General features: G+C 42.2%; 1 protein-coding gene and 2 long non-coding RNA genes across 5 annotated transcripts in view; 2 read left to right on the forward strand and 1 right to left on the reverse strand.

Annotated features, from left to right (window-relative positions):
• Positions 1-16,603, forward strand: part of BMS1 (BMS1 ribosome biogenesis factor) — a 40,360-nt gene extending 23,757 nt beyond the window's left edge. For all 3 annotated transcript variants that reach the window (XM_045024646.1, XM_045024648.1, XM_045024647.1), the window contains exons 14-23: positions 744-820; positions 3,796-3,978; positions 7,376-7,564; positions 8,497-8,677; positions 9,274-9,332; positions 11,549-11,671; positions 12,840-12,987; positions 13,985-14,160; positions 15,046-15,207; positions 16,062-16,603. In XM_045024646.1, the coding sequence (XP_044880581.1) occupies positions 744-820; positions 3,796-3,978; positions 7,376-7,564; positions 8,497-8,677; positions 9,274-9,332; positions 11,549-11,671; positions 12,840-12,987; positions 13,985-14,160; positions 15,046-15,207; positions 16,062-16,292 (1,529 nt within the window). In that variant the 3' untranslated portion in view covers positions 16,293-16,603. The remainder of the gene's footprint in view (positions 1-743; positions 821-3,795; positions 3,979-7,375; positions 7,565-8,496; positions 8,678-9,273; positions 9,333-11,548; positions 11,672-12,839; positions 12,988-13,984; positions 14,161-15,045; positions 15,208-16,061) is intronic.
• Positions 11,167-23,056, reverse strand: LOC123374570. Its single transcript, XR_006581132.1, has 3 exons — positions 22,932-23,056; positions 20,980-21,080; positions 11,167-11,762 (listed from the first exon to the last, which is right to left on the reverse strand). It is a non-coding gene; the product is annotated as an uncharacterized LOC123374570 (long non-coding RNA).
• LOC123374571 lies at positions 22,099-26,595 on the forward strand. The gene is made up of 3 exons (XR_006581133.1): positions 22,099-22,213; positions 22,881-22,975; positions 26,471-26,595. It is a non-coding gene; the product is annotated as an uncharacterized LOC123374571 (long non-coding RNA).
• The last annotated feature ends 444 nt before the right edge of the window (positions 26,596-27,039 follow it).

Genomic DNA, 27,039 nt, shown 5'->3' on the forward strand with positions numbered 1-27,039 from the left:
GAGCGTAGCTGTTCCTTTTGAACAGATGGGATTGAAATGAACAGAAATCCTATTTACAGAAAGTAAGTCTTCTCTCTTTGCCTTGCTGAAAAGTTGGGATTTCAGTGTTTGAAATTAAAAACAGTCTCTCCATAAATTATCCAATATGATTATATTATCTCCAAAGCAAACTGTTTGACTATTGATAACTTTTGTAGAGCAAACTTCCATTTTTTAAAACCTTTTTGAAATTACTGGATCCGTTTTAGATTTTTACTCTCCCTGCAGTCTCTGCCTCCACATCTTGATGGAAGCTGGAGGCTCAGGTTGCTCTGCTGATAACTTAGCGGGCAGTGTTTAAGCAGATATTAAACACTTTGTCAATAGGGTGCTGTCAGAATTAAGAATTGTTTCACTCTTTCCAATTGTGTGGCTTTCACTTTGAGAGATGTAGGGAGGCAAGGCCTGTGGGTTTTACCAGAACTTCACTTGAATTTTGAGGAGCTGGAGATGTGTGAAGAAGGTTGCTGATGGTGCATTTCCGAAAGGAAAAAGGAAGAGCTACTGAAAAGCTGGGCTGCCGCTCACTTTCTACAGAATGTGGAAAAGTGGTGGGAAGAAAATGTGATAAATCTGTACAGCAGCCAAAATGTGAAGTATTAGTGAGAAATAAATATGCACAAAATAACAAAGGGCTTAGAAGTGTTACAGAGCAGTGCAAAGATGTTGCTAACTTACGGATTTCTTGGCTGCCTTATTTACAGAAGAACTGTATGGTGATTTTGAAGACCTTGAAACAGGGGCTGTGCACAAAGGAAAATCAGCAGCAGAAGGAGATGAGGTATGATCTCTAGCTTGATTGTTCATCAACTGCTCACATTTAATGTGTGTTTCACTGCATGGTGGGTTGGTCAGTTTAGAACATCCTTCAGCTTCGTAGCCCAACTGGAAAGTCGCTCATAAATAAGTAGAAACAAGGCTGTTGTAATGAAGAGAACATTTTGGTATCTGAGGGACTGGAATGAAATAGATACAGTCTCCTTTCTTTTATTTTCATTAGGATCAGATGTGCCTTTAATTTCAGGGGATCAAATAAACTATATTATTCCTTACATGGAGCTCATAATTGTGGGTGAACAGAAATCAATTTACCATAGTTAACAGTAGAGGGCAGGCTTAATCAACTTGCCGGGTCTGAAAAATCAAGTTTGTGGGTGATGGATGGTACAAATCAAACATAATCCTGACTGCTAATACCTTGTATTTTCATGTAATCTTTTCCTAAGTAGTTTCATAAAATAGCGGAAAACAAATGGAAGATCAGCGTGATCACAGACAAAAGATGTCAAAGTGAATTTATGCTGTAGTGTTAAATGCTGCTATGTAATATACCCTAGTCTATGGGCTTGTCTACACTTGAAATGCTCCCTTTTTACAGAAAGCCAGCCCTTTTTTGAGGGCTAATTTAGCACCTAATTGGCGATGAGGCCTTGTGCTAGCCCCAGGTGGATGAATTTCACCCAGTGTTTGATCTTTCATGGAATCATAGTGTGTGTGGCTTTGTTTGTTTGTTTGTTTGTTTGTTTTTTTTCCCATTCCAATTTCTATTTTGCCCACCTAACCCTGACTGGTACAGGATTGTTCCCTGCAGTATATTCTCTGGTGACTTCAAACAATGGGCTTCCACCATTTCTCTGGAGGGACTATTCCACTGTCTCATATATCTCACCGTTATAATATATATTTTTCTGATATTCAGTCTAATTTGTTCTTTGCTTAATTTTATCCTTCTGTTTAAAACTGCCTAAGTAGGTCTTTGTTGAGCAATATAGAGAGAGATACTGGGAAATGCACCTTGCTATTATAGTGAGGCAATAGCTCCACGATGGGTAACAATCAGATTAGTTTATTGTTTAAAATGTGATTTTTCTAAATACTCTGAATTCTACATACTTATTTGCAAATTACTGTGCCTCATGCTGTGTCCAGGGTAGGATTAGTGGTTCTAATTTGAGGTTGTTTGAACAAGGGGTTTCCGAGATACAGCTCCCTTAAAAAATGCATGACATGAAACTATTACGGTTCTTATAATTTTTTCTGTACACACTTGGGCCTCAAACTATGGCTCTGATCCTTCCCAAACTGGTATCATCTGCTCAGGATTGATTTCAGATAAAGAGCTGACTGCAGTAATGACATTTTTCTAAAATTTACTTCTGAAGTAAAATTGTCTAGGAAATTGGTATTCCACAATAGGAACTGAGACAGACTTTGAGAGAGGGGGGCGGAGAAGGTACTGTAAGATGAATGGGTCAGTCTATGACAGGAGCACTAAGAACTATCATATCAGCCTCTGTTCATCTTCATGGGGTGTTCTTATTCATTTGAGAACATCCCACTGAGATGACTGAACCATTTCATACCTCTGCCACCCTCTAATGCTGCTGAGGATTGTGCAGAGCCCCTGCACTCTGTTTTGCTGCCTCCTGCTGGTAGACGTGCTCTTCATAGCCCATCAGTCACCATTTTCTCTCTTTTTCCCGTGGCTTCTCCAGTCCTACTGGAAGGGACAGGAGACAGGCACAGCTGGTATCTGAGTGGGAGTAAGGTTCCAAGGAAGCCTTCTTGTGCCCTTCCCACCCCCACAATCATGGTCCTTTCCTTATCACCACCTACTTAAAAAAAAAAAACACAAGGAAAATTCACTGCCCCAAAACGTTGTTAGTGGAGAATTAAGGTTCACTGGCAGTGCCTTGTACCCTTCCAGAGCATTAAATGTACCTATCCCTAGACCTCTGAAAACCAGGAAATAAAAAGTTAGGAAGTTCAAGTATAGGCGCATTCAGTGTTCTGGAAGAGTACATGAATTCAGTTGACAATGGAATCATGAGCTAATCTGTAGTAATAGAGACCAAATTTATTTAGGTCAGATGATGAAGATATAGAAAATATTGCAAATTTTAGATTTTTATTTTTTTTTTTTTACTTGAGTGACTTTAAGATTTTTTTGCTTACTTGTGAAATTATTGCTAATGGTAGCATCTTGAACTAGATGTTATTCATGTCCAAACTTCCCCCGGTCCATCATCTCTGGCGCAGTACCTCACTCCTGATGGGCAACACTCGTGTATTATTCAAGTCCTGGGCCACTCATACACATTCTTTTTTATTAATATGTTTATTTTAATTTAAGCATGATAAAATTATATTAATTCCAAGCTTTAAGCACTCTTGGCATATATTAGAAATGCAATCCATAGCAATAAAAATACCATTTATTTTAATATTGGTTTGAAAAGCTTTCTGATGAGGACAAAAGGAATGAGAGACCATGAAACACATTTCCACTTCTTCTTGAAGACGTTCTTCTCCATATGGTGGATTTATTATTAAATAGTTTCTTTTTAGGATGAAAAGCTGTGTTTGACCGTTTGCATTATTAAATAGACCGTGGTCTACACTTGAAATTTAGATTGACCTACCTTTGGCGCACGGGTGTGTGTGACCTAGCCACTGTTGTAGATTCAGTTAAGGTCAATACAAGAACTCTTCTTTCGATTTAGCTGCCACCGCTTAGGGAGGTGGATGACCTACATTGATGGAAAACTGTCTTCCGTCAGTGTAGGAAACATCTACACTATGGTGCTACAGTAGTATAGCTGCAGCACTGCAGCTGTGCTGCCTGTTGTATAGAACATGCCCTATGTTGTTCCTTGGTCATGTTCTGTAGGTGTAATATATAAAATGTTGGCCAGACTAGGAATTTTGTGAACTAACTTTTCAAAAGCTGTTTGACAAACTTCTCTTTCTTGCTAGGCTGGAAGTGAAGGAGAGGAAGAGGATAAAGAAGGAAAAGAACCCAAAGCAGAAGAGGAAGAGGAGAAGAACAAGCGCATGGACAAGAAACGCAAATTGAAGGAGATGTTTGATGCTGAATATGATGAAGGGGATGCCACATACTTCGATGATCTCAAAGGGGAAATGCAGAAACAAGCTCAGGTACAAGCTGTCAGCTTGGTTATTTGTCTGACTATGAAGCTTCTTAAGTACCACACACTCTTTCTCTGGGGGACTCTTAGGGCACGTCTTCACTGGCAACGTTAAAGCACTGTCATGACAGTGCTTTAACTTGGCACTGGGAGAGAGCTCTCCCAGTGCTCTAAAAAAATTACCTCCAGCAGGGGACTAGCTCCCAGCACTGGTGACTTTACTTGAGTGACTTTAAGCTCAGCTCCCAGTGCTGGTGCATTGTCGACACTGGCACTTTACAGTGCTGAAACTTGCAACGCTCAGGAGGGTGTTTTTTCACACCCTGAGCGAGAAAGTTGCAGCGCTGTAAAGTGCCAGTATAGACAAGTCCTTAGATTCAGCAACCACTGATAGATTTTGAGCATTTATGTGCAAAACCCCATACATTAAAGGGATGTTTTTAATGGGTGAATAGTGTGATTCCATTACCATTTTTAAAAAAACAAAATACTAAGTCTTTTGAAGCTCTTCCTTTTAATTGACTTATTGAGTCATTATTGCTACTAAAACATGGCACTCACCTAAAGCTACCATGTAAATGTTAGCTGTGTAGGGGTTCCCAAGTTGTGGTCTGTGGAGCACTTAATGACGGTTTGCAGAGCGCTAGCTGGTCACCTGGTAGGTGTGTTCAATGGAAAGAAATATCATCTGGGAAGGGGATATTAAATTAAAAGCAAGTGTAGTCCGTGATTTACCTTTAAAGAGATCAAATCTTTATTGCACTGACTACAGCTAAAAATACAAAAATTCTTTGCTAATAATTACTTATTCTTTTAAGCAATTGCTGTGGTTGCCATATGGATATTAAGGCATCACAAGCAAGTAGGTGTCCACAAGGCAAAATGTACATCAGAATGTATTCCACACTTGAAAAATGTGAGAACCCCTGTTCCAGATGTGTGATGAGAATTTTCAAAGACATTTGAGACACAATTTGAACTGGTAACTCTGCTGCAGTGTTTAGTTGTTAAATGAAACCCTGAATGTAGATTCATACAGTAGCTTTTTGTATTGCACTGACATCTTTTTGAAGAACCTTGCTGATTTATATCATAGTGTAAGGTTATTTAAAAAAAAAAAAAAAGAGACCTACAGTGTACACCATCTTCTTATCTAACAAAATCTTGCTCAGATTAGCCATTAACTCAGCTATACCAGTTTGCATTAGTCTCTGACATAAGTACCAAACAACTAGACCTTGTGTTCTAATGTGCTTGCATAAGAACACTTAAAATGTAAACAAGCCTCCTCTAGTAAAAGAATGAGCCAATTTAGAGCTCCTGCACTTAAGGCCTGTTAGGGAAACATTTATTATAGTGATCGTCAAGCAGTGTATTGCCAACACAGGCCAGAGAGAGAGAGAGAGAGAGAGAGACAAGTATATTGGAGAAATCCAAAGACTTCAGAAATGTACTTGAACCACCGGATTTATTCTATATGTTAGACTCCAACATCTGCACAAACAGCATCCAGAACAATCGGCATAGCAAAATATGGCATAGCAAAATATAGAAATTCCTAGCAGTACAAAAACAGAGGGAAAGAACCCTCCTATTAGTTTCAAGGATCTTCTGTTAATTATATAGAATCTTAGGTACACATAGCATCTCACAGATAGAGACAGGCCCTCCTCTAGGGCACAAGTGCCTAGATGATTTAGGAGCTCACATCCCATTTTCAAAACTGATTATGGTGGCCAGATCATTTAGAATTATAGAAGATTAGGGTTGGAAGAGACCTCAGGAGGTCTTCTAGTCCAACCCCCTGCTCAAAGCAGGACCAGCACCAACTAAATCATCCCAGCCAGGGCTGTGTCAAGCCGGGCCTTAAAAACCTCTAAGGAAGGAGATTCCACCACCTCCCTAGGTAACCCATTCCAGTGCTTCACCGCCTTCCTAGTAAAATAGTGTTTCCTAACATCTAACCTAGATCTCCCCCCCTGCAACTTGAGACCATTGCTTCTTGTTCTGTCATCTGCCACCACTGAGAACAGCTGAGCTCCATCCTCTTTGGAACCCCCCTTCAGGTAGTTGAAGGCTGCTATCAGATCCTCTCTTCTCTTCTGCAGACTAAACAAGCCCAGTTCCCTCAGCCTCTCCTCATAAGTCATGTGCCCCAGCCCCTTGATTATTTTAATTGCCCTCCACTGGGCTCTCTCCAATTTGTCCACATCCTTTCTGTAGTGGGGGGCCCAAAACTGGATGCAGTACTCCAGATGTGGCCTCACCAGTGCCAACAGAGGGAAATAGTCACTTCCCTCGATCTGCTGGCAGTGCTCCTACTAATGCAGACCAATATGCCATTAGCCTTCTTGGCAACAAGGGCACACTGCTGACTCATATCCAGCTTCTTATCCACTGTAATCGCCAGGTCCTTTTCTGCAGAACTGCTGCTTAGCCAGTCAGTCCCCAGCCTGTAGCAATGCATGGGATTCTTCCTTACTAAGTGCAGGACTCGGCACTTGTCCTTGTTGAATCTCATCAGATTTATTTTGGCCCAATCCTCCAATTTGTCTAGGTCACTCTGGACCCTATCCCTACCCTCCAGCATATCTACTACTCCCCCCAGCTTAGTGTAATCTGTGAATTTGCTGAGGGTGCAATCCAACCCATCATCCAGATCATTCATAAAGATGTTGAACAAAACCAGCCCCAGGGCCGATCCCTGGGGCACTCCGCTTGATACTGGCTGCCAACTAGACATTGACCCGTTGATTGCAACCTGTTGAGCCCGACAATCTAGCCAGCTTTCTATCGACCTTATAGTTCATTCATCCAATCCATACTTTTTTAACTTGCTGGCAAGAATACTGTGTGAACCCGTATCAAAAGCTTCACTAATGTCAAGATATATTACGTCCACTACTTTCCCCATATCCATAGAGCCAGTTATCTCATCATAGAAGTCAGTCAGGTTGGTCAGGCATGACTTTCCCTTAGTGAATCCATGTTGACTGTTCCTGATCACCTTCCTCTCCTCCAAGTGCTTTTTGTTATTTAGGCACTTTTTGAAATTTTACCCTAAATTCAGTATTCTAAGGATCTGTCCAGAAAGTCACTTGTTTCTTCTGGGCACTGTACTCAGGGTAGAGCAGCTTGTCCAGATGTGTTTGACTTTCCTATGTAAAGCTGGATCCCCTGTTCCCTAGAGGGAGCTGCAAAGGAAAGGATCTGTGGTGACAGACATCTGTTACTCTGAAGTCCATTACTAGAACTATTAGGGCCATCCAGACAGATACCATATAAATTAGTGTTAATTTGCTTTTCAAGTAAAACTGAAACCTTCTGCACAAGCCTTGTTCATACGTGATTTTTCATGTTCCATTTTCTACCCATTAAAACTTTTCCTCTCCATCTTTCTCACATAGCTTAATCGGGCTGAATTTGAAGACCAGGATGATGAATCCAGAGTTCAGTACGAGGGCTTCCGCCCTGGGATGTATGTTCGAATAGAGATTGAGAATATCCCATGTGAATTTGTGCTTAATTTTGACCCTCACTATCCAATCATCTTGGGTGGTTTAGGTAACAGCGAAGGAAATGTGGGATATGTACAGGTATGGAGCCAAAGCTTTGTGTGCTGTGATAGTGGTACAGCTGTGTTTCAGTAGGCATGGTATTTCTGTTTGTTTTTATTTCCTATTTGGCAAATGTAATTCATAGCTTAAAAAAAAAATTTGAGATAGATCCTTCATCTGAAGGTCCTTATGCTGAAAAAAGAAAGAGCTTTCGGCATGGTTAATTTAAAAGTCCAATGTTTGAGATTGTAACTTGGCTGGTATCCTGTTTTAATACTGGTTTGATGGTCAGAAGGAAAACCAGTATTACTGTTATTTTGGTATTTGTATTACATTAGCACAAAGAGCCCCCTCCCCCCATTGCCCTAGTTGCTGAACAAGCTCATGCAAACACATTTGCTGTTCCCTAGGGTCTATAATCTAAGGTTTTGTCTACGCTACAGACCTTACAGTGGCAGCTGTAAGGTCTCCCGTGTAGCTGCTCTATACCAGAGGGAGAGAACTCTTCTGCTGACATAATTAAACCACCCCTGATGGGCAGCGGTAGCCAGGTAGGTGGGAGAGCATCTCCCGTTGATGGAGCGCTGTACACACCAGTGCTTTTGTCAGTGAAATTTTTGTCGCTCGGTGGGGTGTTTTTTCACCCCCTTGACCAACAAAAGTTTTACCGACAAAAGTGCTAGTGTAGACAAAATCTAAATAAGGCAAATTATAATCAAAGGTTTGGGAAAAGGGATAGATAGATGTGTGTGTATATATGTAATCTGTGTGTGTATTGTATTTTTAAATAGATGAAATGCCAGCTATCTTGGTTTAAGTCACTCTGACCATCATGAATAGACATGTTTTAAAAAAATAAAGTTCTTTGGTGGTTAAACAAGCATTTAGGAAGGATGGAAATTGCTTCAATAATCACTGATATTAGGGCTAATGCTGTGCTTTTAATATTGTTACTCTTTTCTTTTAACTAGTTACGTCTGAAAAAACATCGTTGGTATAAGAAGATACTTAAAACACGGGACCCTATAATCTTCTCCTTGGGGTGGAGGCGATTTCAGACTATCCCTATGTACTACATTGAAGATCATAACGGGCGTCATAGGCTTCTTAAGTATTCACCACAACATATGCATTGTGGAGCAACGTTTTGGGGTAAGGATTACTTAGATTTACAATCTACAACCATTTGGTAAACTGCAAAACTCCCTAACCATAGAGGAGGCATTAAGAATTTCCTATACAAATAACCAGATGATAACTTTGGGGAAAGGAAGAATCACTTAAAACAAATGTTTATTCCCCACAGGATATAAAATAATACTAAGAATTAGCAAATGTGCAGTATGGTTAAGAGAGAGAAGGGAGGTCAAGAGAGAACTATCTAACTCCTTCATGCAGGGCTCCTGTCAAATTCTGATCAGCCTGCTGGGATATTGCATCAAGGAGGAGCTGGTGACTATATGTCCAGAAAGAGAGAGCATGTTATGGGCCCAGTCCTGCAAACACTTGCTCATGGGAATTACTTCACTCTCACAAGTAATTCCATTCACTTCAAAGTGGGACTACTTATGTGAGTAATGTGCTGAATGGCTAGTTTAACCTGTCTTATATTTTTTGGTCGGGGATATAGAATACATCATTCTAAACACACTAATATTATTTCATCATTCTGAGACTACCTTTAAACAGTAGCCAGTTTTTGGTTAGCCAAACACATCATAATTTGTTTTATTCAATTTTGGTTTTAGGCCCCATCACTCCCCAAGGGACAGGATTTTTGGCAATTCAGTCAGTCAGTGGCACAACGGTAGGTTTATTATCACAAAATGTTACTTGGCTCTTTCTGTAGATCATTGTATCAAACAGTGAATGTTATTGGAAAGCGTACTTATGCTAAAACAAGGATATGACAGGATCTTAGAGGATCTTTTAACATTTGTAAGGCACTCAGATATTGTGGTGATGATGAGCATGGGAGGAAGACATAGGGAAGAAGCTAGATAGATACTTCATTTGGTAAAGGTTTGTATGGAGGGATATACTCCTACCCCTGCTGGTCTGATGTTCCAAGTGTATAGGATAACCTCATTATAGTGAGATCAGATTAACTGAAGGGTAGTGACATACCTGACACAAGAGTTTTTTTTCCTGCACTGTGATTGATCTGAAACCCTGTTTGCCAGAAATATTACAGGTGTCTCTTCAACATTGTTGATCAGTGGTAGTGTGCATACTATATTAAAGTATGCTTTTGGTTGTGTATACGTTTAGGCTATGTGTAACACTTAGAGCACAGATTCCCAACTGTGGGTCGCACCATCAGCAGATGGATTTGCAGGTCCAGGGGATCAGTTTCAGCCTGCAAGATGATGTCATCTTCCCCCGAACATGTCCGGACCTGTTTCACAGACACTTCAGTAGAGGACTGCCGTTTTGTAGACCAGATGCCTCCTGGTATGGCATTTGTGGAGCAGGTCCGGACACATTGCCTATGTGGAGGTGGCTGTGCAGATGCCAATTTGGGCATTTACACATCCACCTGTGCAAACATCCAGCGGAGGGACTTGAATGTAGACGATCCTTATCTGTGGGCAGCAGCCTCATCAACAGAGCATCCTTTCTACTTAAGCTGGTAGGAGCCTGCGCCAGCCTTTTCTGAAATGGAAATTGGCAGTGGCTTGTATGGGCCCTACCTTAGGGAGTTTATCTTCTTTTATGCCACTCTGAGCACCCTGTTGGCACTCAAGGGTAAAGAATCATTGTAAGTCACTGTCTCTGTGCTGCCCTAGTTTAACCACACGTGGCTTTCCCAAGTCCTGACCTCATGTGCTTAACAGTGAATTGCTCTTTCTGCTTTGTGATAAGAGGCACAATGAACTCATTTTTATGCATAGTATCTGCTTCAACCGCCAGTAGAGAGTCTAGTGATGCAGTCATGAACAAAAAACAAGAAATGTGCTCATAAATGATGAGGCTTTCTTTAATTATGGCTTCATCAGAAAATAAGACCTATTGTGTCAGACCAAAGGTCCATCTAGCCCAGTATCCTGTCTTCCGACAGTGCCCAGTGCCAGGTGCCCCAAGGGAATGAACAGAGCAGGTAATCATCAAGCGATCCATCCCCTGTCACTTATTCCCAGTTTCTGGCAGTGTTTTAGTCAAGAACCGCTGACTTAGAGCTAGAGTTGTGATTTCCAGCACATACAGATGTACATGTGCTAGCTCTTTTTGAGCTAGCATGCTAAAAATTAGTAGTGTAGCTGCAGTGAGTGACAGCACAGGAACTTAGCAGGGGATTCAGGCGAGTTTGTTCTAGGCACGGCTGGCCTATGTTGCTATTTTTAGCACGCTAGCTCCATGAGAGCTTGTGCAAGTAAGTCTGTGAGAGGTGGGAATCACAACCCTCGCTCCAAGTGTAGGTATGCCTTTATTGGACGTACACTTGTGTGCACTTGCACCACATATTAAGGAATTCAGATTGCTCCCTGGCGAGCCAGGTAGTAACTCTTGAGGGGTTGTTTTGTTAACCCAGCTCTGAGAGAAGTCTGTCTTCTTTTATATGGCCTTACTGTTTTGGTTTTTAAATATTTAAAGGATATCTTCATAATATCTCAACAAGAGAGGTATGGTGGTTATTACAATAACAAGGTCCCTTGGCTCTAAGCCGTTCTGCATGTGTGTGCGTGTAAAATTCTTTTTCATGAAGAAACAGAGTGCAGAGTACAGTAGAAAATGGGGAAAAAATCTTAAAGATGACTTTAAAATTCATTTGAATAGCCATTCTGAATAGCTCATAAATGGGTGCTAGGGATGTGACATTGGCAGTAACTCAACCAGTTTTCATGAAGTTGATTTTCGTTTGCCATGCTGCAGTGCTACAGCTAAAGTTGTAAAGTCTGTGAACTCTGGTTATGACATGTCATGAAATAGTACCTGTCAAGTGAGTTCTTCAGTTGCTGCAGTAGGATTGTTGTTATACACATTTAATGATCTATCAGTCATCCATACTGTTGTATATTTCAGCCTGATTTCCGGATAGCTGCCACAGGAGTTGTGCTTGATTTAGATAAATCCATAACAGTCGTGAAGAAATTAAAGCTGACTGGTTTCCCGTTTAAAATTTACAAAAACACATCATTTATTAAGGTATGTGTGTGTACTGTAATCCTGCTAGAATGAAGGTCAGAAGGAGATGCAACTTCGGGCTCTGTTCATCAGTCTTTTTTCAGGCAGAAATCTGAAAGTAATGGGAATTTTGCTGAGTTAGGGATGTTGAATGGGTTTTTGGCCTTGTAATTTTTATTTAAAGCATATTCAATACATTTTGTTAAAGTATCTTACAGGGAATGTAAATTATTATCACTACGTCCACTAGCCAGACCTCACTCTTCTAAACTCTTTGTGCCAAATACAGTACTGTCTTCAAGAGGGTTTCGTAAAAGTGGGGTGTGGATAATCAGTTGGCCGGCTTCCCCAGTGCCTGCCATCTCAGCAGAATGTTAATCTAGTCTGTTCCTTCTCCAGCAGGGTTTGGTCCTATAGCATTTACAAACTGCAGGACGGAAGCTGAGCTCCTGCAGAAATTAAGACTTCCTGTACGGTTGTGGAGTTGGCTGGAGGGGAGGAGGTGGTGTAAGACTGAGTTTCCAAGGAGCCAAACAGCTTTAGTGTAGCCTGCAGGCTACCCTAAATCAGGGAAACAGAGCTTCAGGTTAGGGGACTTGGGGCTTGAGCCTGCAAGTTGCTGAGTGCTCTGCACCCAGTCCAGCAAAGCACTCAATTACTCACTTACCTTTAAGCCCATGAGTAATCCCATTGATTTGTATTTTATAAATGCAGAAACTCGTGTCCTAGAATGCTGCATTATATTAGGTACTCCCCCCCCTCCCCATCCTACCTCTAAAGTAATTTAAGGCAGTTACGCCTTACAAGACACCTGCCAAATGTTATGTTATGGCAAACAAATCTTCAAAGGAGAAATGGGAAGAATCGTTCTAACATGTTCATGGTTGAGATGGGTGGGTGCAAAGATGGAAACCTGAAATTTTACCTCCTATTTATATGGTGTAAATTAGATGATGACTATCTTAGAAGAAAAAAATAATCACTATCATAGATTCTTAATGTGATCAGTGTCATTATAAATTTAAGAACAACATTTTATGATCCCAGTTCCCTGTTTATGATAAACTGCTTGGGGATGATTGTGTTTTTGTGGCCTACACAAGTCTGTATAGAGAGTGGTAGGATTGTAATTTATTCATAATAAACATACCATCTTTAATAAATGGTCTATAATCTTTGTGTTTCACAGGGAATGTTCAATTCTCCATTGGAAGTGGCTAAATTTGAAGGGGCGGCCATACGCACTGTGAGTGGTATTCGAGGACAGATCAAAAAGGCTCTTAGAAAACCCGAAGGAGCGTTCAGGGCAACATTCGAAGACAAGCTGCTGATGAGTGGTGAGTAGCACTCCCCAAATAAGAGATCATCATCCCATGCCTTTCCTCCTCCTTCCTCGAATATGTAAGCACCATTTGTATTGAATCTCTAATAACCTAAATGTGAATTCAGAGAGAACAGAATCTTTTGAGTATTTATCAGATGTGGTGATGAATGTGTGTGACAAAGAGTTGGAAAAAAATCACTTATGTTTGGTTCTTTTCGATGATGCCATTACTGAGAATAATAGGAAATACAGATGAAGAAGGTCTATTAGGTGACCTATTTCTGCCCTCAGTGTTAGTTTGTTTTGTAAACTATATTCTGGAGAACTTAGAACTCGGTTTGCCTAGAGAACTCAAGCATATGCTGTATATAGCGATGTGAGTGCTAGAAAGGGACTTTTATTGTGAATCAGAGGAGAGTTGATAGCCCTTAATCAGAAGCTTTTCTGTCATCTGATGTGTGATTACAAAGCAGATCTGCTGGGATTCCCTACTTGACTGCAGTCGGATGATATGTGCATCAGGTCACTGTGCCCTATGCTCTGTTCTCATATGATTGTAGTTACACCATATTGAATTTGTGCTAGTGGAAAATCATAGCAGCATATAGTTTGGCTTTGAAAAACATGTAGAGGGAAGACTAATTATTTGGATATGCTGCTGTTGATAGGCACAGACTATATGTGACCTCCTTTGCTATAGGTCATTATATGTTTTTTAATTGGGTAGGAATATCTAGTACAGTGATACTCAACTTGGGACTCTTCAGGAATATGCTTCTCTTTGTGTAACTTGTATGCAGGTTTTGAGGAGTTGGTATTAATACATGCATTGCTCTGCCTGATGTTCTAGAGACTGAGAATAAGAGGAGTTCTCCTCTTGTAAAATAGAAGTTAATTTAGTGTGTGGTTTGCAATTCAGTTGACTACCTTATTCAAATGATGTTTAGCTGTAGTGTGGATACAGTAAACCGCATTGTCAAAAGCTATGTGATCATGTTCTTTCCTTTCAGATATTGTCTTTATGCGGACTTGGTATCCTGTTTCCATCCCAGCCTTCTATAACCCAGTAACATCCTTGCTGAAGCCAGCAGGTGAGAAAGATACTTGGACAGGAATGAAGACAACTGGCCAACTGAGGCACGAACTGGGCATCAGACTGAAGCAAAAGAAAGATTCCCTCTATAAGGTATCTTTTTATATTCTTGCAATCTGCGAGTTAAAATGTGTGTGTGTGGCCTCCGCTGTTCCTAAAATCAGTGTAAAATTAAGTGCAATGTATATACGTGTGTGTATGTATGTGTACATCTCTTCACTCACAGAGTAGTTGTCATGGCCCTTTTTGGGTGGTCTGCAGAGCAAGAACCAAGTTGTGGGAGATCGAGGTGTTGAGTTGGATGGTGGATCAATGAGAATTTACAAAGTGACCCATGAAAAGTTGGAGAACCAGTGGGACATCCAGATAAAATGGCATTGAGGTTGATATAGGGAGACTTCTTAATTACCACAAAGACATTTGTCCTGGATGGCAAAGCTAATATCCATAATCTCGTAAAACCACATCATGGGATTTTTTGAAGACCCATAAGTGATAAGGGAGTTGTGAGGTATCCCCACCGCCTGAGGCAGTGGGCCATCATGGGCAGTGGGTATCTCGCAACTCCCTGGCCCCTACAGTGGGGGCAGAGAGATCCCAGCTGCTCCCCAACCACCATGGCAGGGGGACCCTGGAGCTCTGAGCCCCCGTGGGTGGCGGGGACTATGGAGCTCCCAGCCCCCCCTCAGCTGCCCAGCCCCTTCCCATTTTATCATGGATATTTTTAGTAAAAGTCAGGGACAGGTCATGGGTTTCTATGAATTTTTCTTTATTGCCCATGACCTGTCCATGACTTTTACTAAAAATATCCATGACAAAATCTTAGCCTTAGGTTCACCTGTGTTAGATTATGTCTATCATCCCTAGCCAAGGGCAAGAAAGACAGAGAACTAATTTTATTTGAAATGTAAAATACTGTGCACAGGAAAAGTGTTATAGAAATATGACTCTATGCGTGTGTGAAATTTGTTTTTTCAGCCAATAGTGAGGGAGAAGAAGCATTTCAATAAGCTCCACATTCCTAAAGCACTCCAGAAGGCACTGCCATTTAAGAATAAGCCTAAGAATCATGAGAAGAAAGCTAAGCCTACGAAGGACCAGTGGAGACCAGCGGTTATCAGGGAGCCTCATGAAAAGAAGGTAAATATGTTTTGTTGTGAAATTAACACTTCCTGTTTAAGATGGTGTTGCTTGGATCATGTGACTCTTAGTTTAATTTTAGGATCACTGAAATGTGCAGCTATTGCCAAAAAATTGTTCCTGGGATTATATCTTGCCTCCAGCCATCACTCCATCTCTGTATATGGTACATACCAGAGCTCTGTGCTTAATTGGTCCTGAGCAGACTACAGAGCAGATAGTTGCTAGGAATTGTTGTAGTAGATCATGTATGGCAAAAATGTGTCTCCCCAATTCTCCTAGTATGTCCCAGTCCTAGTGTTCATATGTCCTAGTCATAGTGTTCTCAAGATGTTTAGGTCAATGGTGTACAGTTATCACACCATATGGGAGTTTTAGGTATATAATTGCCTGCTTCTCTTTGCTCTTACGTTTGCCATCCATTAATAGTAAAGAGAGGCTTTGAACACACAAAGAAATTGAGGCAGGATTTGGGGAAAGATAGAGGGTTTGTAAGAACGGGAGGATGTAAACCTCAATTTAGCCTTCCTGTAAAGTTAAATAATCTTATATTAATGATGATGCACAACACTTTTCAATAATACCTTCAATGAAGGATCTCAAAATAGCTTCATAAATGATAATTAAGCCTTTTAATATTCCTATGATTAGGCATGGTAATTATCCCCATTTTACAAAGGTGAAACAGAGTAAGTGAGTTGCCCAATGTCTCTGATCCTGACACTGTTCATTAAATATCTTTAACTTATGGTTTCCCAGGGGTTAAATTTGTTCTTACTTTTGAGAGCTGTTCTGTGGCTCACCCAAAATGTAACTATTTGTATATTTAACTCTTTGTTTTCTGTTTCAATCAGATATCAGCCCTACTTACTGCTTTGGGTACCGTGCATAGTTACAAAATAAAGAAGGCCAAATTAAACCATCGTCAGCACCTTAAAGATTACCTCAAAAGGAAGCACAAGGAGGAGGAAGAGAAATTTAAGAGGCAAAAGGAAGCCAAGAAAAAACTCTTTCGAATTATGGGACAGAAGGAGAAAAAGAGGCAGAAGTCAAGCTTGAAGGGATCTAGAGAGAGAGAGAAGTGAGTTTCTGGAGGTCTCATCAGATCTCAAATGGAACTGGAGGATAGTTATCTATTCAGTACCTACAAACATCAAATCAAAAGACACTATCTGAAACCATGCCTTGGAATAAATCGAACTTGCTATTGAAAAGACAAGGGGGAAAAATACTAATATGACCTCTTATCATTTGGAAATGCATATAAATAAAAGATGTAATTTTTTTTGGAGGGGGCGGGGTTAAATCTACTGGAGAACTGTCCCCTTTGTATTTCCGTGCAGTTACATCCATACTGCATCCTCTGCCAGCAACCATTAAACTATTTTAATGTTAATTACTGAATGTCATTCATTTATGAATGGATCACCTTGATTTCAATGGACTGCTCACGGAGTAAGGTGCTACTTAATGTGAATAAGGGTGTCAGAATCTGTCTCTGGGTTGGTAATGCTCAGGCCTGGTCTACACTAGAAAATTAAGTCAGCATAACTACAGGGCACAGGTGTGAAAAAACCACACCCTTGAGTGGCATTGTTAAGACAGTACAAGTACCTGCATAGAGAGCACTAGGTCGACAGAAGAATTCGTCCGTCAACCTAGCTATCGCCTCTCAGGGAGGTGGACAGGAGAGGTCTTCCCATTGGCATAAGTATTGTCTACTTTGAAGCGCTGCAACGGTGCAGCCGTGCCTCTGTAGCGTTCTGAGTGTAAACAAGCCTTCAGTCTTTTCCTAATTCTGCCCTGCAGCAGAGCTACTGTGAAAAGGCAGGAAGCTCGCTACTCTACAACAGCCACATCCTGGAGAGGGCAGGTGCATTATTTGGCTTTGGTGTTATAGTAAATGCCATGGAAGTAGTCACTTCCATATATCTGGGTCTTGCATTCCTGAACTCGAGCACCGTAGAAGTACTTCCGATATGCCTTCCTCTGTAGTTCAAAGCCAAGTGTTAAAAAGAAAAAATGATTCATCTGCATCTCGTCCCTGGTCAGTATTTGGGCTTTTCTTCATTGTTCACTTGGACTGTGGCTAGATCCGTGAATGCATACTCCACAACTTGTGCAAGTACTTTGGGACTCTGCCTGCCTGGGAGCAAAAATGTGTGATTTCCTCCCCCACCCCCACCCCAAGTTAGCATAATTCTGTTGAAAATACCCTTAACGATCATGTCTAATCATAGAATCTCAGGGTTGGAAGGGACCTCAGGAGGTCATCTAGTCCAACCCCCTGCTCAAAGCAGGATCAAACCCAACTAAATCATCCCAGCCAGGGCTTTGTCAAGCCTGACCTTAAAAACCTCTAAGGAAGGAGATTCCACCACCTCCCTAGGTAACCCATTCCAGTGCTTCACCACCCTACTAGTGAAAAAGTTTTTCCTAATGTCCAACCTAAACCTCCCCCTCTGCAACTTGAGACCATTACTCCTTGTTCTGTCATCTACCACTGAGAACAGTCTAGATCCATCCTCTTTGGAACCCCCTTTCAGGTAGTTGAAAGCAGCTATCAAATCCCCCCTCATTCTTCTCTTCTGCAGGCTAAACAATCTCAGTTCCCTCAGCCTCTCCTCGTAAGTCATGTGCTCCAGCCCCCTAATCATTTTTGTTGCCCTCCACTGGACTCTCTCCAATTTATCCACATCCTTCTTGTAGTGTGGGGCCCAAAACTGGACACAGTACTCCAAATGAGGCCTCACCAGTGCTGAATAGAGGGGAATGATCACATCCCTCGATCTGCTGGAAATGCCCCTACTTATACAACCCAAAATGCCATTAGCCTTCTTGGCAACAAGGGCACACTGTTCACTCATATTCAGCTTTTCGTCCACCGTAACCCCTAGGTCCTTTTCTGCAGAACTGCTGCCCAGCCATTCGGTCCCTAGTCTGTAGCAGTGCATGGGATTCTTCCGTCCTAAGTGCAGGACTCTGCACTTGTCCTTGTTGAACCTCATCATATTTCTTTTGGCCCAATCCTCTAATTTGTCTAGGTCCCTCTGTATCCTATCCCTACCCTCCAGCGTATCAACCACTCCTCCCAGTTTAGTGTCATCTGCAAACTTGCTAAGGGTGCAGTCCACACCATCCTCCAGATCGTTAATGAAGATAAACAAAACCGGCCCCAGCACCGACCCTTGGGGCACTCTACTTGATACCGGCTGCCAACTAGACATGGAACCATTGATCACTACCCGTTGAGCCCGACCATCTAGCCAGTTTACCGTCCATTCATCCAGCCCAGACTTCTTTAACTTGCTGGCAAGAATACTGTGGGAGACTGTATCAAAAGCTTTGCTAAAGTCCAGAAATAGCACATCCACTGCTTTCCCCTCATCCAGAGAGCCAGTTATCTCATCATAGAAGGCAATTAGGTTAGTCAGGCATGACTTGCCCTTGGTGAATCCATGCTGACTGTTCCTGATCACTTTCCCCTCCTTTAAGTGGTTCAGAATTGATTCCTTGAGGACCTGTTCCATGATTTTTCCAGGGACTTAGGTGAGACTGACTGGCCTGTAGTTCCCTGGATCTTCCTTCTTCCCTTTTTTAAAGATGGGCACTACATTAGCTTTTTTCCAGTCATCCGGGACCTCCCCTGATTGCCATGATTTTTCAAAGATAATGGCCAATGGCTCTGCAATCTCATCGGCCAACTCCTTTAGCACCCTCGGATGCAGTGCATCCGGCCCCATGGACTTGTGCTTGTCCAGCTTTTCTAAATAGTCTCGAACTACTACTTTCTCCACAGAGAGCTGGTCACCTCCTCCCCATACCGTGCTGCAGAGTGCAGCTGTCTGGGAGCTGACCTTGTCTGTGAAGACAGAGGCAAAAAAAGCATTGAGCACACTAGCTTTCTCCACATCCTCTGTCACTAGGTTCCCTCCCTCATTCAGCAAGGGGCCCACACTTCCCTTGACTTTCTTCTTGTTGCTAACATGCCTGAAGAAACCCTTCTTGTTACTCCTAACATCTCTGGCTAGCTGCAACTCCAGCTCAATTGATTGTAATGATATTAAACTGCCTACATTGTGGTGGGGGGAAGTGAAAGGGGGTTTTCAGTTATATTAAAATAACTCAGTTGAGGGGAAAAAAACACCTTTTGGGCTATGTGGACAAAGCATTAAATTGCAAGCTCTTGGGAAGATGGGAGGGGACTATTTTCATTTTGTCATATAGAGCACCAAACACATTACTGGCACAAAACTAATGATGATACTTCTTCCTCCCCCAGATGGCAGTGGTCAGATAACATTTTGGGATTATAATCTTTTGGGAGCTCATTCAGAGATGAGATCTTGTTTCCTCAAGCTGAATTTCCTCATTATTATTATTATTTTTATTTTATTACTGCAGAGATCCCAGTCAGGAGCAGGGCTCCCTCATGCTCACATTGTCCATAAAGGCATTGTATTGAATGGGGTGGTTGTGGATTTTCATGTGAGCATTTAACATTCCAGGATTCTTTTAGTTAATCTCACCATGTTGGGGAAAGTGGCCTTTTAGTATTGCAGTTCTAATGCATCTATTGTTCACGAGAGGTGGAAACCGGGCCTCTGAAAATGTAACTTTCTTTCACATGAAATGAAAAGTGCCTGGATATGAGAAGATGAGGTTCTCTTCCAAATAAAAGCAGACCCTCTCTGCTGAGTAGTTGAGTGGCCACTCTTTAGATTTTTACCATGCAGCCCATGACTGTATTCATCTGTAGCATGGAGGAGTGACACATTGTTATTTTGTTATTAGTGTCCACTAGTGGCCCCAGCCTCATTGTTCTAGGCACTGTACAACATATAACAGTCCCCATTGAGACTTCAGGTTTGGTGCATGCATCTTGATCTGCAAGTTTGCATGCTGCCATCTGTAGCTTCCACAAGCCACTCCTCTGCATTTTTTTATTTATGCCAATTAGATGTAGCCCTTGGGTCCTGTCAGGTTACCAGTGCAGCCCTTGACTGCATGGAGTGTAGGTTCCCCTGTTTATCTTTAATAAAGAAAACAAAGTTGTGAATTGTTTCTGAACTCTGATCACCACACACTGAAGTGTGCAGAGGTTTGCTGATAGCACCTTTGCCAAAGAAGAAAAAGGAGAAGAGAGGGACTGCAGTTGTGGTTTCCCTTGTGGTCAGATCCACTCAGCACTCACTGGTCCAGGTAAGAAAAACGTGTTCTGTGACAGGCCAATTCAAAATGTGTGTTCTCATTAGGCTTATACTATTTTTTTTTTCCTATGCAGCCTCTATAAATATTGTCTAATTCAAAAGACGAGCAAATCCATTAATTTAAACAGATGCTTCCATATGAACAAACTGGAGGGATAACTATGGTTTGAGCACTGGCCTGCTAAACCCAGGGTTGTGAGTTCAGTCCTTGAGGGGGCCACTTATTTTGGGGAGAAGAGATAGCTCAGTGGTTTGAGCATTGGCCTGTTAAACCCAGGGTTATGCGTTCAATCCTTGAGGGGGCCATTTGGGGATTGGTCCTGCTTTGAGCAGGGGGTTGGACTAGATAATCTCCTGAGGTCCCTTCCAACCCTAATATTCTATGATTCAAACACACCTCAATTATATATAAAGGTCTGACACAGCATGCTAAATTTTTGAAAGGACCCATTTTTTATTAATTTTTAATTCTTAAATTACTTGTAAATTTTCAAAAATTCATTTCAACTAAGAGCTCATCTTTTCCCAGAGTTGCACTGCTTTAACTAAAGGTATGATTTACCTGAACTGGGACACAGGAAACTCCGGCTTTATTTCTGGCTCTGCCACTGGCCTGCTGAGTGACCTGCTGCAAGTCACTGCTCTGTGCCTCAGTTTCCCCATCTGTAAAACAGGCATAATGATACAGACCTATCCCCCGTTCCACCTTTTATAAAGCATATTGAGATCTATGGATGAAAAGCAATACATAAAAACTAGGTATCATTTTTTATTTAACTGGTGCAAAAGGCTGTATAGTCTCTCTCTACATCAATACAAAACCCTGGTTTATAATCAATTTAGCTTAAATTAGTTTAAACTACCCTGCGATAAATCGTTCTTAAACTGACCTATGTTTAAAAATAACTTTAAGTTAAACTGATTAACATGTGTGTGTTAAATGTGTTTTTGGGGAGACTAAATTATATCCATGTGAAACAAAAAGGTTGAACTGCTTTAAGTGGAAAACTCAGCTCCACCTTAACTATGAAAGTGTAACTTCCTCCATAATAGGGAAAAAACTATTTTGAAATCACCAGTAGAGCCTTTTTATTTTGGAAATTTATGAGGGGAAACATAAGTAACCATCAAAGCAGATTTTTTTTTCATTGTTTTGGACTTCAGGGGGCCCAGTATCCCCCACTTTTATGATGATAGAGAGTCTGGCCAGGTTCCAATACATTTGCTAATTGTTCCTGTGCTTTGATTTAGGATGCTCTAAGGTAGGTCTCTATAAATCCCTGCCTATAACCTGAGGGAAATGTGACACACAATGTATAGATTAAAATGACCATGGAAAATAATGGCTATAATACAGACTTTGCACAGCAGGGAGATCACATTAATACTTTATGTACCAAAAGTGAACAGTCTTGGTCACATGCAGCTATATGGTTTTCATTCAGAAAGACTGGAAAATATTTGTTTTTAATAACAATAATAGCCTCAAATACACTTTTTTGGCCTGTTTTTCACATTCAAATGTTTTGTTTTCTCTCCATGGAATAGGAAGGGGAAATGGCTTGTTCTCAAACATCCTGTAATGCTAGAGTGGGGCTAAATTCTAAATGGGTCCCTGGTGTGACACCATTGATGCTGGTGGATTTGCAGCTGAGAGTGATTCCGCCCAGTTCTGTGAGAACACCTGGGAAGCTTTCTGAGATGAGCAAAACTGCTGGTCATTCTCTGGGCATGGAGAAATGAAGGGCTTTGTGCTACATTGGAGTAACCCCCAAAGTGGAAGGGGAATGCCCAAGGTTTGTACTTGGGGAGTTTATTCCAAATTCTCCAGGGGGTGGGGGGGAAGGGTTGGTTTTGTTCCTATTCAGAAGGGGCACAGAGTTTGACGTTTGAACACAGATGATCCTGTGGAGACTTTGTGCCTCTGCACTCGCCCTTAGCTACTTTACTTTCCACTAGCATACTGCCTAGCTCCCCTGACCTCTGCTGTGCTGTCATAGCCTGGAGGGAGGTGCACAGACATGTTACTCCTCACTCAGCATTCACTCTCATTGGTTTGCCCTTGGACTTGAGAGGGGAGAAGGTGGCAAAGCCCAGCCAGCCCCCTGCTCCAGCCTGGCCTTTCCCAAATACAGAGCCTGAACGCTGTGAAACACCTGCCACGTGGGCTGGTGGGGGCATATCATGGAACAGTTTCTCCCCAACCCATTCTATGCCCTATGGGCCAGAATCCACAGGTCTAGGCTTCTCTTAGCTCCCTTGAGGAGAGGTGAGAACATTTGGCCCAAAATTAGTCAGCAAAAAATAGCCTTTTTATGGGACTGTTTGACAAACTGGCTATCTTTATCTAGCATGTTATCAAATATGGACTATACCTGATAGGGCAGGGTATTTGCAGATGTTTCCAGGAGGATGTGTAGTAGGATCTGTCTTGGTGAACATCCCCTCTTTGCACTACGCTAGGTAATGAACAGAAGTTTGACCAGGCTCTGAACACGTTTCACACTCACCTACCTGAAACAATCTGTCTCCTCCATGTCTCCGAAGATTGTTACAAGGTAAGCAGAGTAGAACTATGCCCGTCACAAGAATAATGTCTCAGTAATACCATATATAGTGGGGAGAATACTACAACAAAGCCAGAGTTATCTGAGAGAATCATTAGCAATGTTCCTACAGGTGGCAGAACAAGGGTCTGCAGCTGTTCTTCTCTTGAGTAAACATAGTGAATGCCACAGGAGATACAAATAACAAGCAATTTTGCTCATGCCTAATCCCCAGGCAAACTTAAAAACAACAACACTCCCTTTACACATTTTCCACATACAAATCTTCCAAGTCAGTACACAATCCAGCTCTCCCTGAAGGAGGCTATACATAATAAACTGTACCCAAAGTATTTCACAGAGCTAATGATCACAAGATATTTGCCACCTTCAGCCATGGATTTCAGTGGAGTTACAGCAGGGCTGATTCAGCTCACAAAGTTACAATAAACATAATAGCATGGAGAGCCTGAAAATGAAGAGGATAGGGCAATTCATCATTTTGAATGAGAGAGTAAATGAGGGAGCTAGATGAGGAATGTTGCAGTACGGCGGAGAGGTTCTTGACTCAGCAGTGATGGGAAGGTGAAAGGACAGTAGAGGCCTGTGCTAGATGAGAGGACAATAAGAGGAGGTAGCATTTTTTAAATGTCCTGGGAAGCAGAAGGTCAGCTGATGAAAGTTCTCTTCTACAAGGCTGATTTTCTAGTGCAGCTAATTGCCATTTGAGTTTTTTGAGAATCTCTCCCACCTTGTTTTCCTTAGTGTAAAAATGTCAAGTAGCTGCAGCTCACCACCATGACGTATTCACACTGAGGAAAAACTACTCTCTGGGAGATGGAATAAAATATGTGCTGTGCAATCCATTTGTATTGATGCCTCCAGCTATGTCAGTTTGGAGCCAAGAGGAGTCATTCCAGTCCCAACCAGCATTTGGGAGATTTTAATTTTATATCCATTATGTTTTTAAAATGGGAGAGCTACTCTGTAGTGACAAGAAATTATTAAATAAAAGGTCCATCCACATGGCAGGGCAAACCTAGTTTATGGATGCAGTATTTAAGCACAGTTCAGGGGTTTCCTGAAGAAACTACCTTGTTAGAAGACTGTTAAAACACAGTACCCTCCTGATGTAATTAAAGCATGGGTTGACCTTTTTTGTGTAGGAGTGTGAAAGAAACACCTCCTGAATGACACAGGTTTTGCCAGCATAAGCAGGACCGCTGAGAGCAGGTTCGAGCCCAAGTGAAAAATTTTTTTCTGGCCCCCTCAGCAGGGGTGGACCAGCTAAACAGGGCTGGGGAAGCCAGGCCCTGGGCCCCCTTCCAGACCGCCAGGCCCCGGTAATTTGTACTGGCGTCCCACACCTCTTGGCAGCCCTGAGCATAAGTGATAGTGTTCACAGCGCTATGTTGGCGGGAGAGCTTCTCTCACCAACATTGCTCCTGCTGCTCATGGAGGTGGTTTTATGTCAATGGCAGAGCTCTCTCCTGTCAGCATAGAGGGGCTGGCTATGCAAGCAATCTTACAGCAGCTAATAGTGTAGACTTGAACATGTCTTAGCTGTGTCTCCAAAGTAGGACAAGATTCTGGTATAGTTTGGGGATACAATTAAAAACATGGGCCTGGTTTTCATAAAGGCTGAGCACTCACAACTCCAAATGAAGTCTGAGGGAGCTGCAGGTGTTCTACACCTCTAAAAATCAGGGCTATGGTTTGTTCCCATCTACACTGTACTGTGTTTTAAGATTCTTTGAAGGTGATAGTGTTGACAGCACCTATTGCAATTAGGCATATTGCTTTCTCTGGAACCAATCTTAACCACCAGCCTTGCTCTAGTTTTAAAGGTCACTGTTGATGGAGCCTTATATTCACAAACACCAGGCTTAATCATGTTGTCTGTTTTAATGTATTGTGCCCTAAATTATTGGGTTTTGAAAACAGAATCTATTAGGAAACTTAATGGAGCACCTCATTCCAATTATAAGAAATGCATTGGTGGCAGAAATTGAAATGCATAGAAGATGAATGTGTTAAATAGTTGCTTAAAATGAGGCAATAGCTTGAAATTAACCTTGTACACAGGAGTAGCTTGCTACAGGATGGTGCAAAAATGTGGTGTCACTTAAATTGCAGAGCAGAAGAAACAGTGGTTCAGTGTGTAAATGGCTAGAAAAGTCAGATAACAAAAATATACCCACAACTTTTGGACAAGCCAAAATCCTTCTCCAAGATAGCACTCACAGTGCTTTCCCTTTGGCTTTGCCTTGGCTCTTACTACATTGGGCTACACCCTCTTATTTCGGCTTTTCCCTATCTCCTGACTGGAAGACTTTTGTATAGTCAGGGGCAGCTCCAGGCCCCAGCACGCCAAGTGCATGCTTGGGGCAGCATGCCGCGGGGGGCGCTCTCCCGGTCACCGGTAGGGCGGCAGGCGGCTCCGGTGGACCTCCCGCAGGCGTGCCTGCGGAGGGTCCGCTGGTGCCGCGGCTTCGGTGGAGCATCCGCAGGCACGCCGCAGGACCAGCGGACCCTCCGCAGGCACGTCTGCGGGAGGTCCCCTGGAGCCGCGGGACCGGCGACCAGCAGAGCACCCCCCCGTGGCGTGCCGCCGTGCTTGGGGCGGTGAAATGGCTAGAGCTGCCCCTGTGTATAGTAAATTGATATGGCAACAGATTCATGTATCAATGACCCCAGTTCAGTGTATCCAGGACTGCTGGATTTAAAAGCAGGGGTTTCTACTGCTAAACAAGCAGGTTCATTAGCACCCAAGGCAGTAGTGGACTCATAAACCTCTGTGCATGGTCTAACCATTGGTAGGAAACAGAGCCATACTCAGTTAACAGAGATTGTTCTAAATTCCTTGCACATTCAGTATGGAGGAAGGTTGTGCAAGAAGTTGATAAGCTTTTTGGCAGGCATGTGCCTAGTAGATATTAGAGATGGAAAAGACAAGAACTGGTGGATTAATCTACATTATATAATTTATTTGATAAATCTCCCTCTTTGTTATTGTTGTGCACCAATTGTCCACAAACAATTGACATTTAATCATAATTTGCAATTTTATCATAATTTAATTAAAACTATTCATGGAATACTTTCTGTGAATTATTCCTGTTCTGTAGGTCATTCACAAGCAAGAAGGCTGTCTGTAGTCTGCCCACGAATTAGCAGGTGGAGTTAAAGACTATTTAAAGTTGGCAATACAGAACTTTCTTGTTTTTGTGAGGATTTTACCTCAAGTTAATATGCATTAAGAATGCACAGCTGGCTCCAGGCACCAGCTCAGCAAGCAGGTGCTTGGGGTGGTCAAGGGGAAGGGGCGGCACGTCGGGCTCTTTGGCGGCAATTGGGTGGCAGGTCCCTCGGTCCCTCTCGGAGGGAAGGACCTGATGCCAAATTGCCGCTGAAGAAGAAAGCGGCGCGGTGGAGCTGCAACGGATCATGATCGCAGCTTTTTTTTTTTTTAATTTAATTTAATTTTATTTTTTTCCCGCCACTTAGGGTGGCAAAAACCCTGGAGCCGGCCCTGAAGAATGCATGCTTTTCCCAGGGAAGACAAGGCCCCAAGAGGGAAATCCTGCCCTGCCCTTGAGGGCGTCAGGTGTAATGCAGCTGAATTGGAAGAGGTCTGAGTTATGGATCTGAAGACTGCCAGGTCATTCCCTGTCAGTGATGATGTGGGGGTGGAAAAAAAATGCATCTATGTAAATATATTAGTGCAAGGACCCTGGAACGTCTTTAGATGGTTAGATGGGGGGAGAGATAGCTCAGTGGTTTGAGCATTGGCCTGCTAAACCCAGGGTTGTGAGTTCAATCCTTGAGGGGGCCATTTGGGGATTGGTCCTGCTTTGAGCAGGGGGTTGGACTAGATGATCTCTTGAGGTCCCTTCAAACCCTAACAATCTATGATTCTATGAATTTGGATATTGTACTAAAATGAGACTTACTGTTGCATTATTATTTGTATTTGGTTAATGGCAGCTGTCCATTGAAGAATAGGGTGTGCTAGACAGCGTGTGTTAGAGACTGAGAGCAATATGTGGCTGCCTTTATGTGTGTAAGCTCCAGAA

Source organism: Mauremys mutica, chromosome 7, assembly GCF_020497125.1.
Source record: "Mauremys mutica isolate MM-2020 ecotype Southern chromosome 7, ASM2049712v1, whole genome shotgun sequence".
Classification (NCBI taxonomy): Eukaryota; Metazoa; Chordata; order Testudines; family Geoemydidae; genus Mauremys; species Mauremys mutica.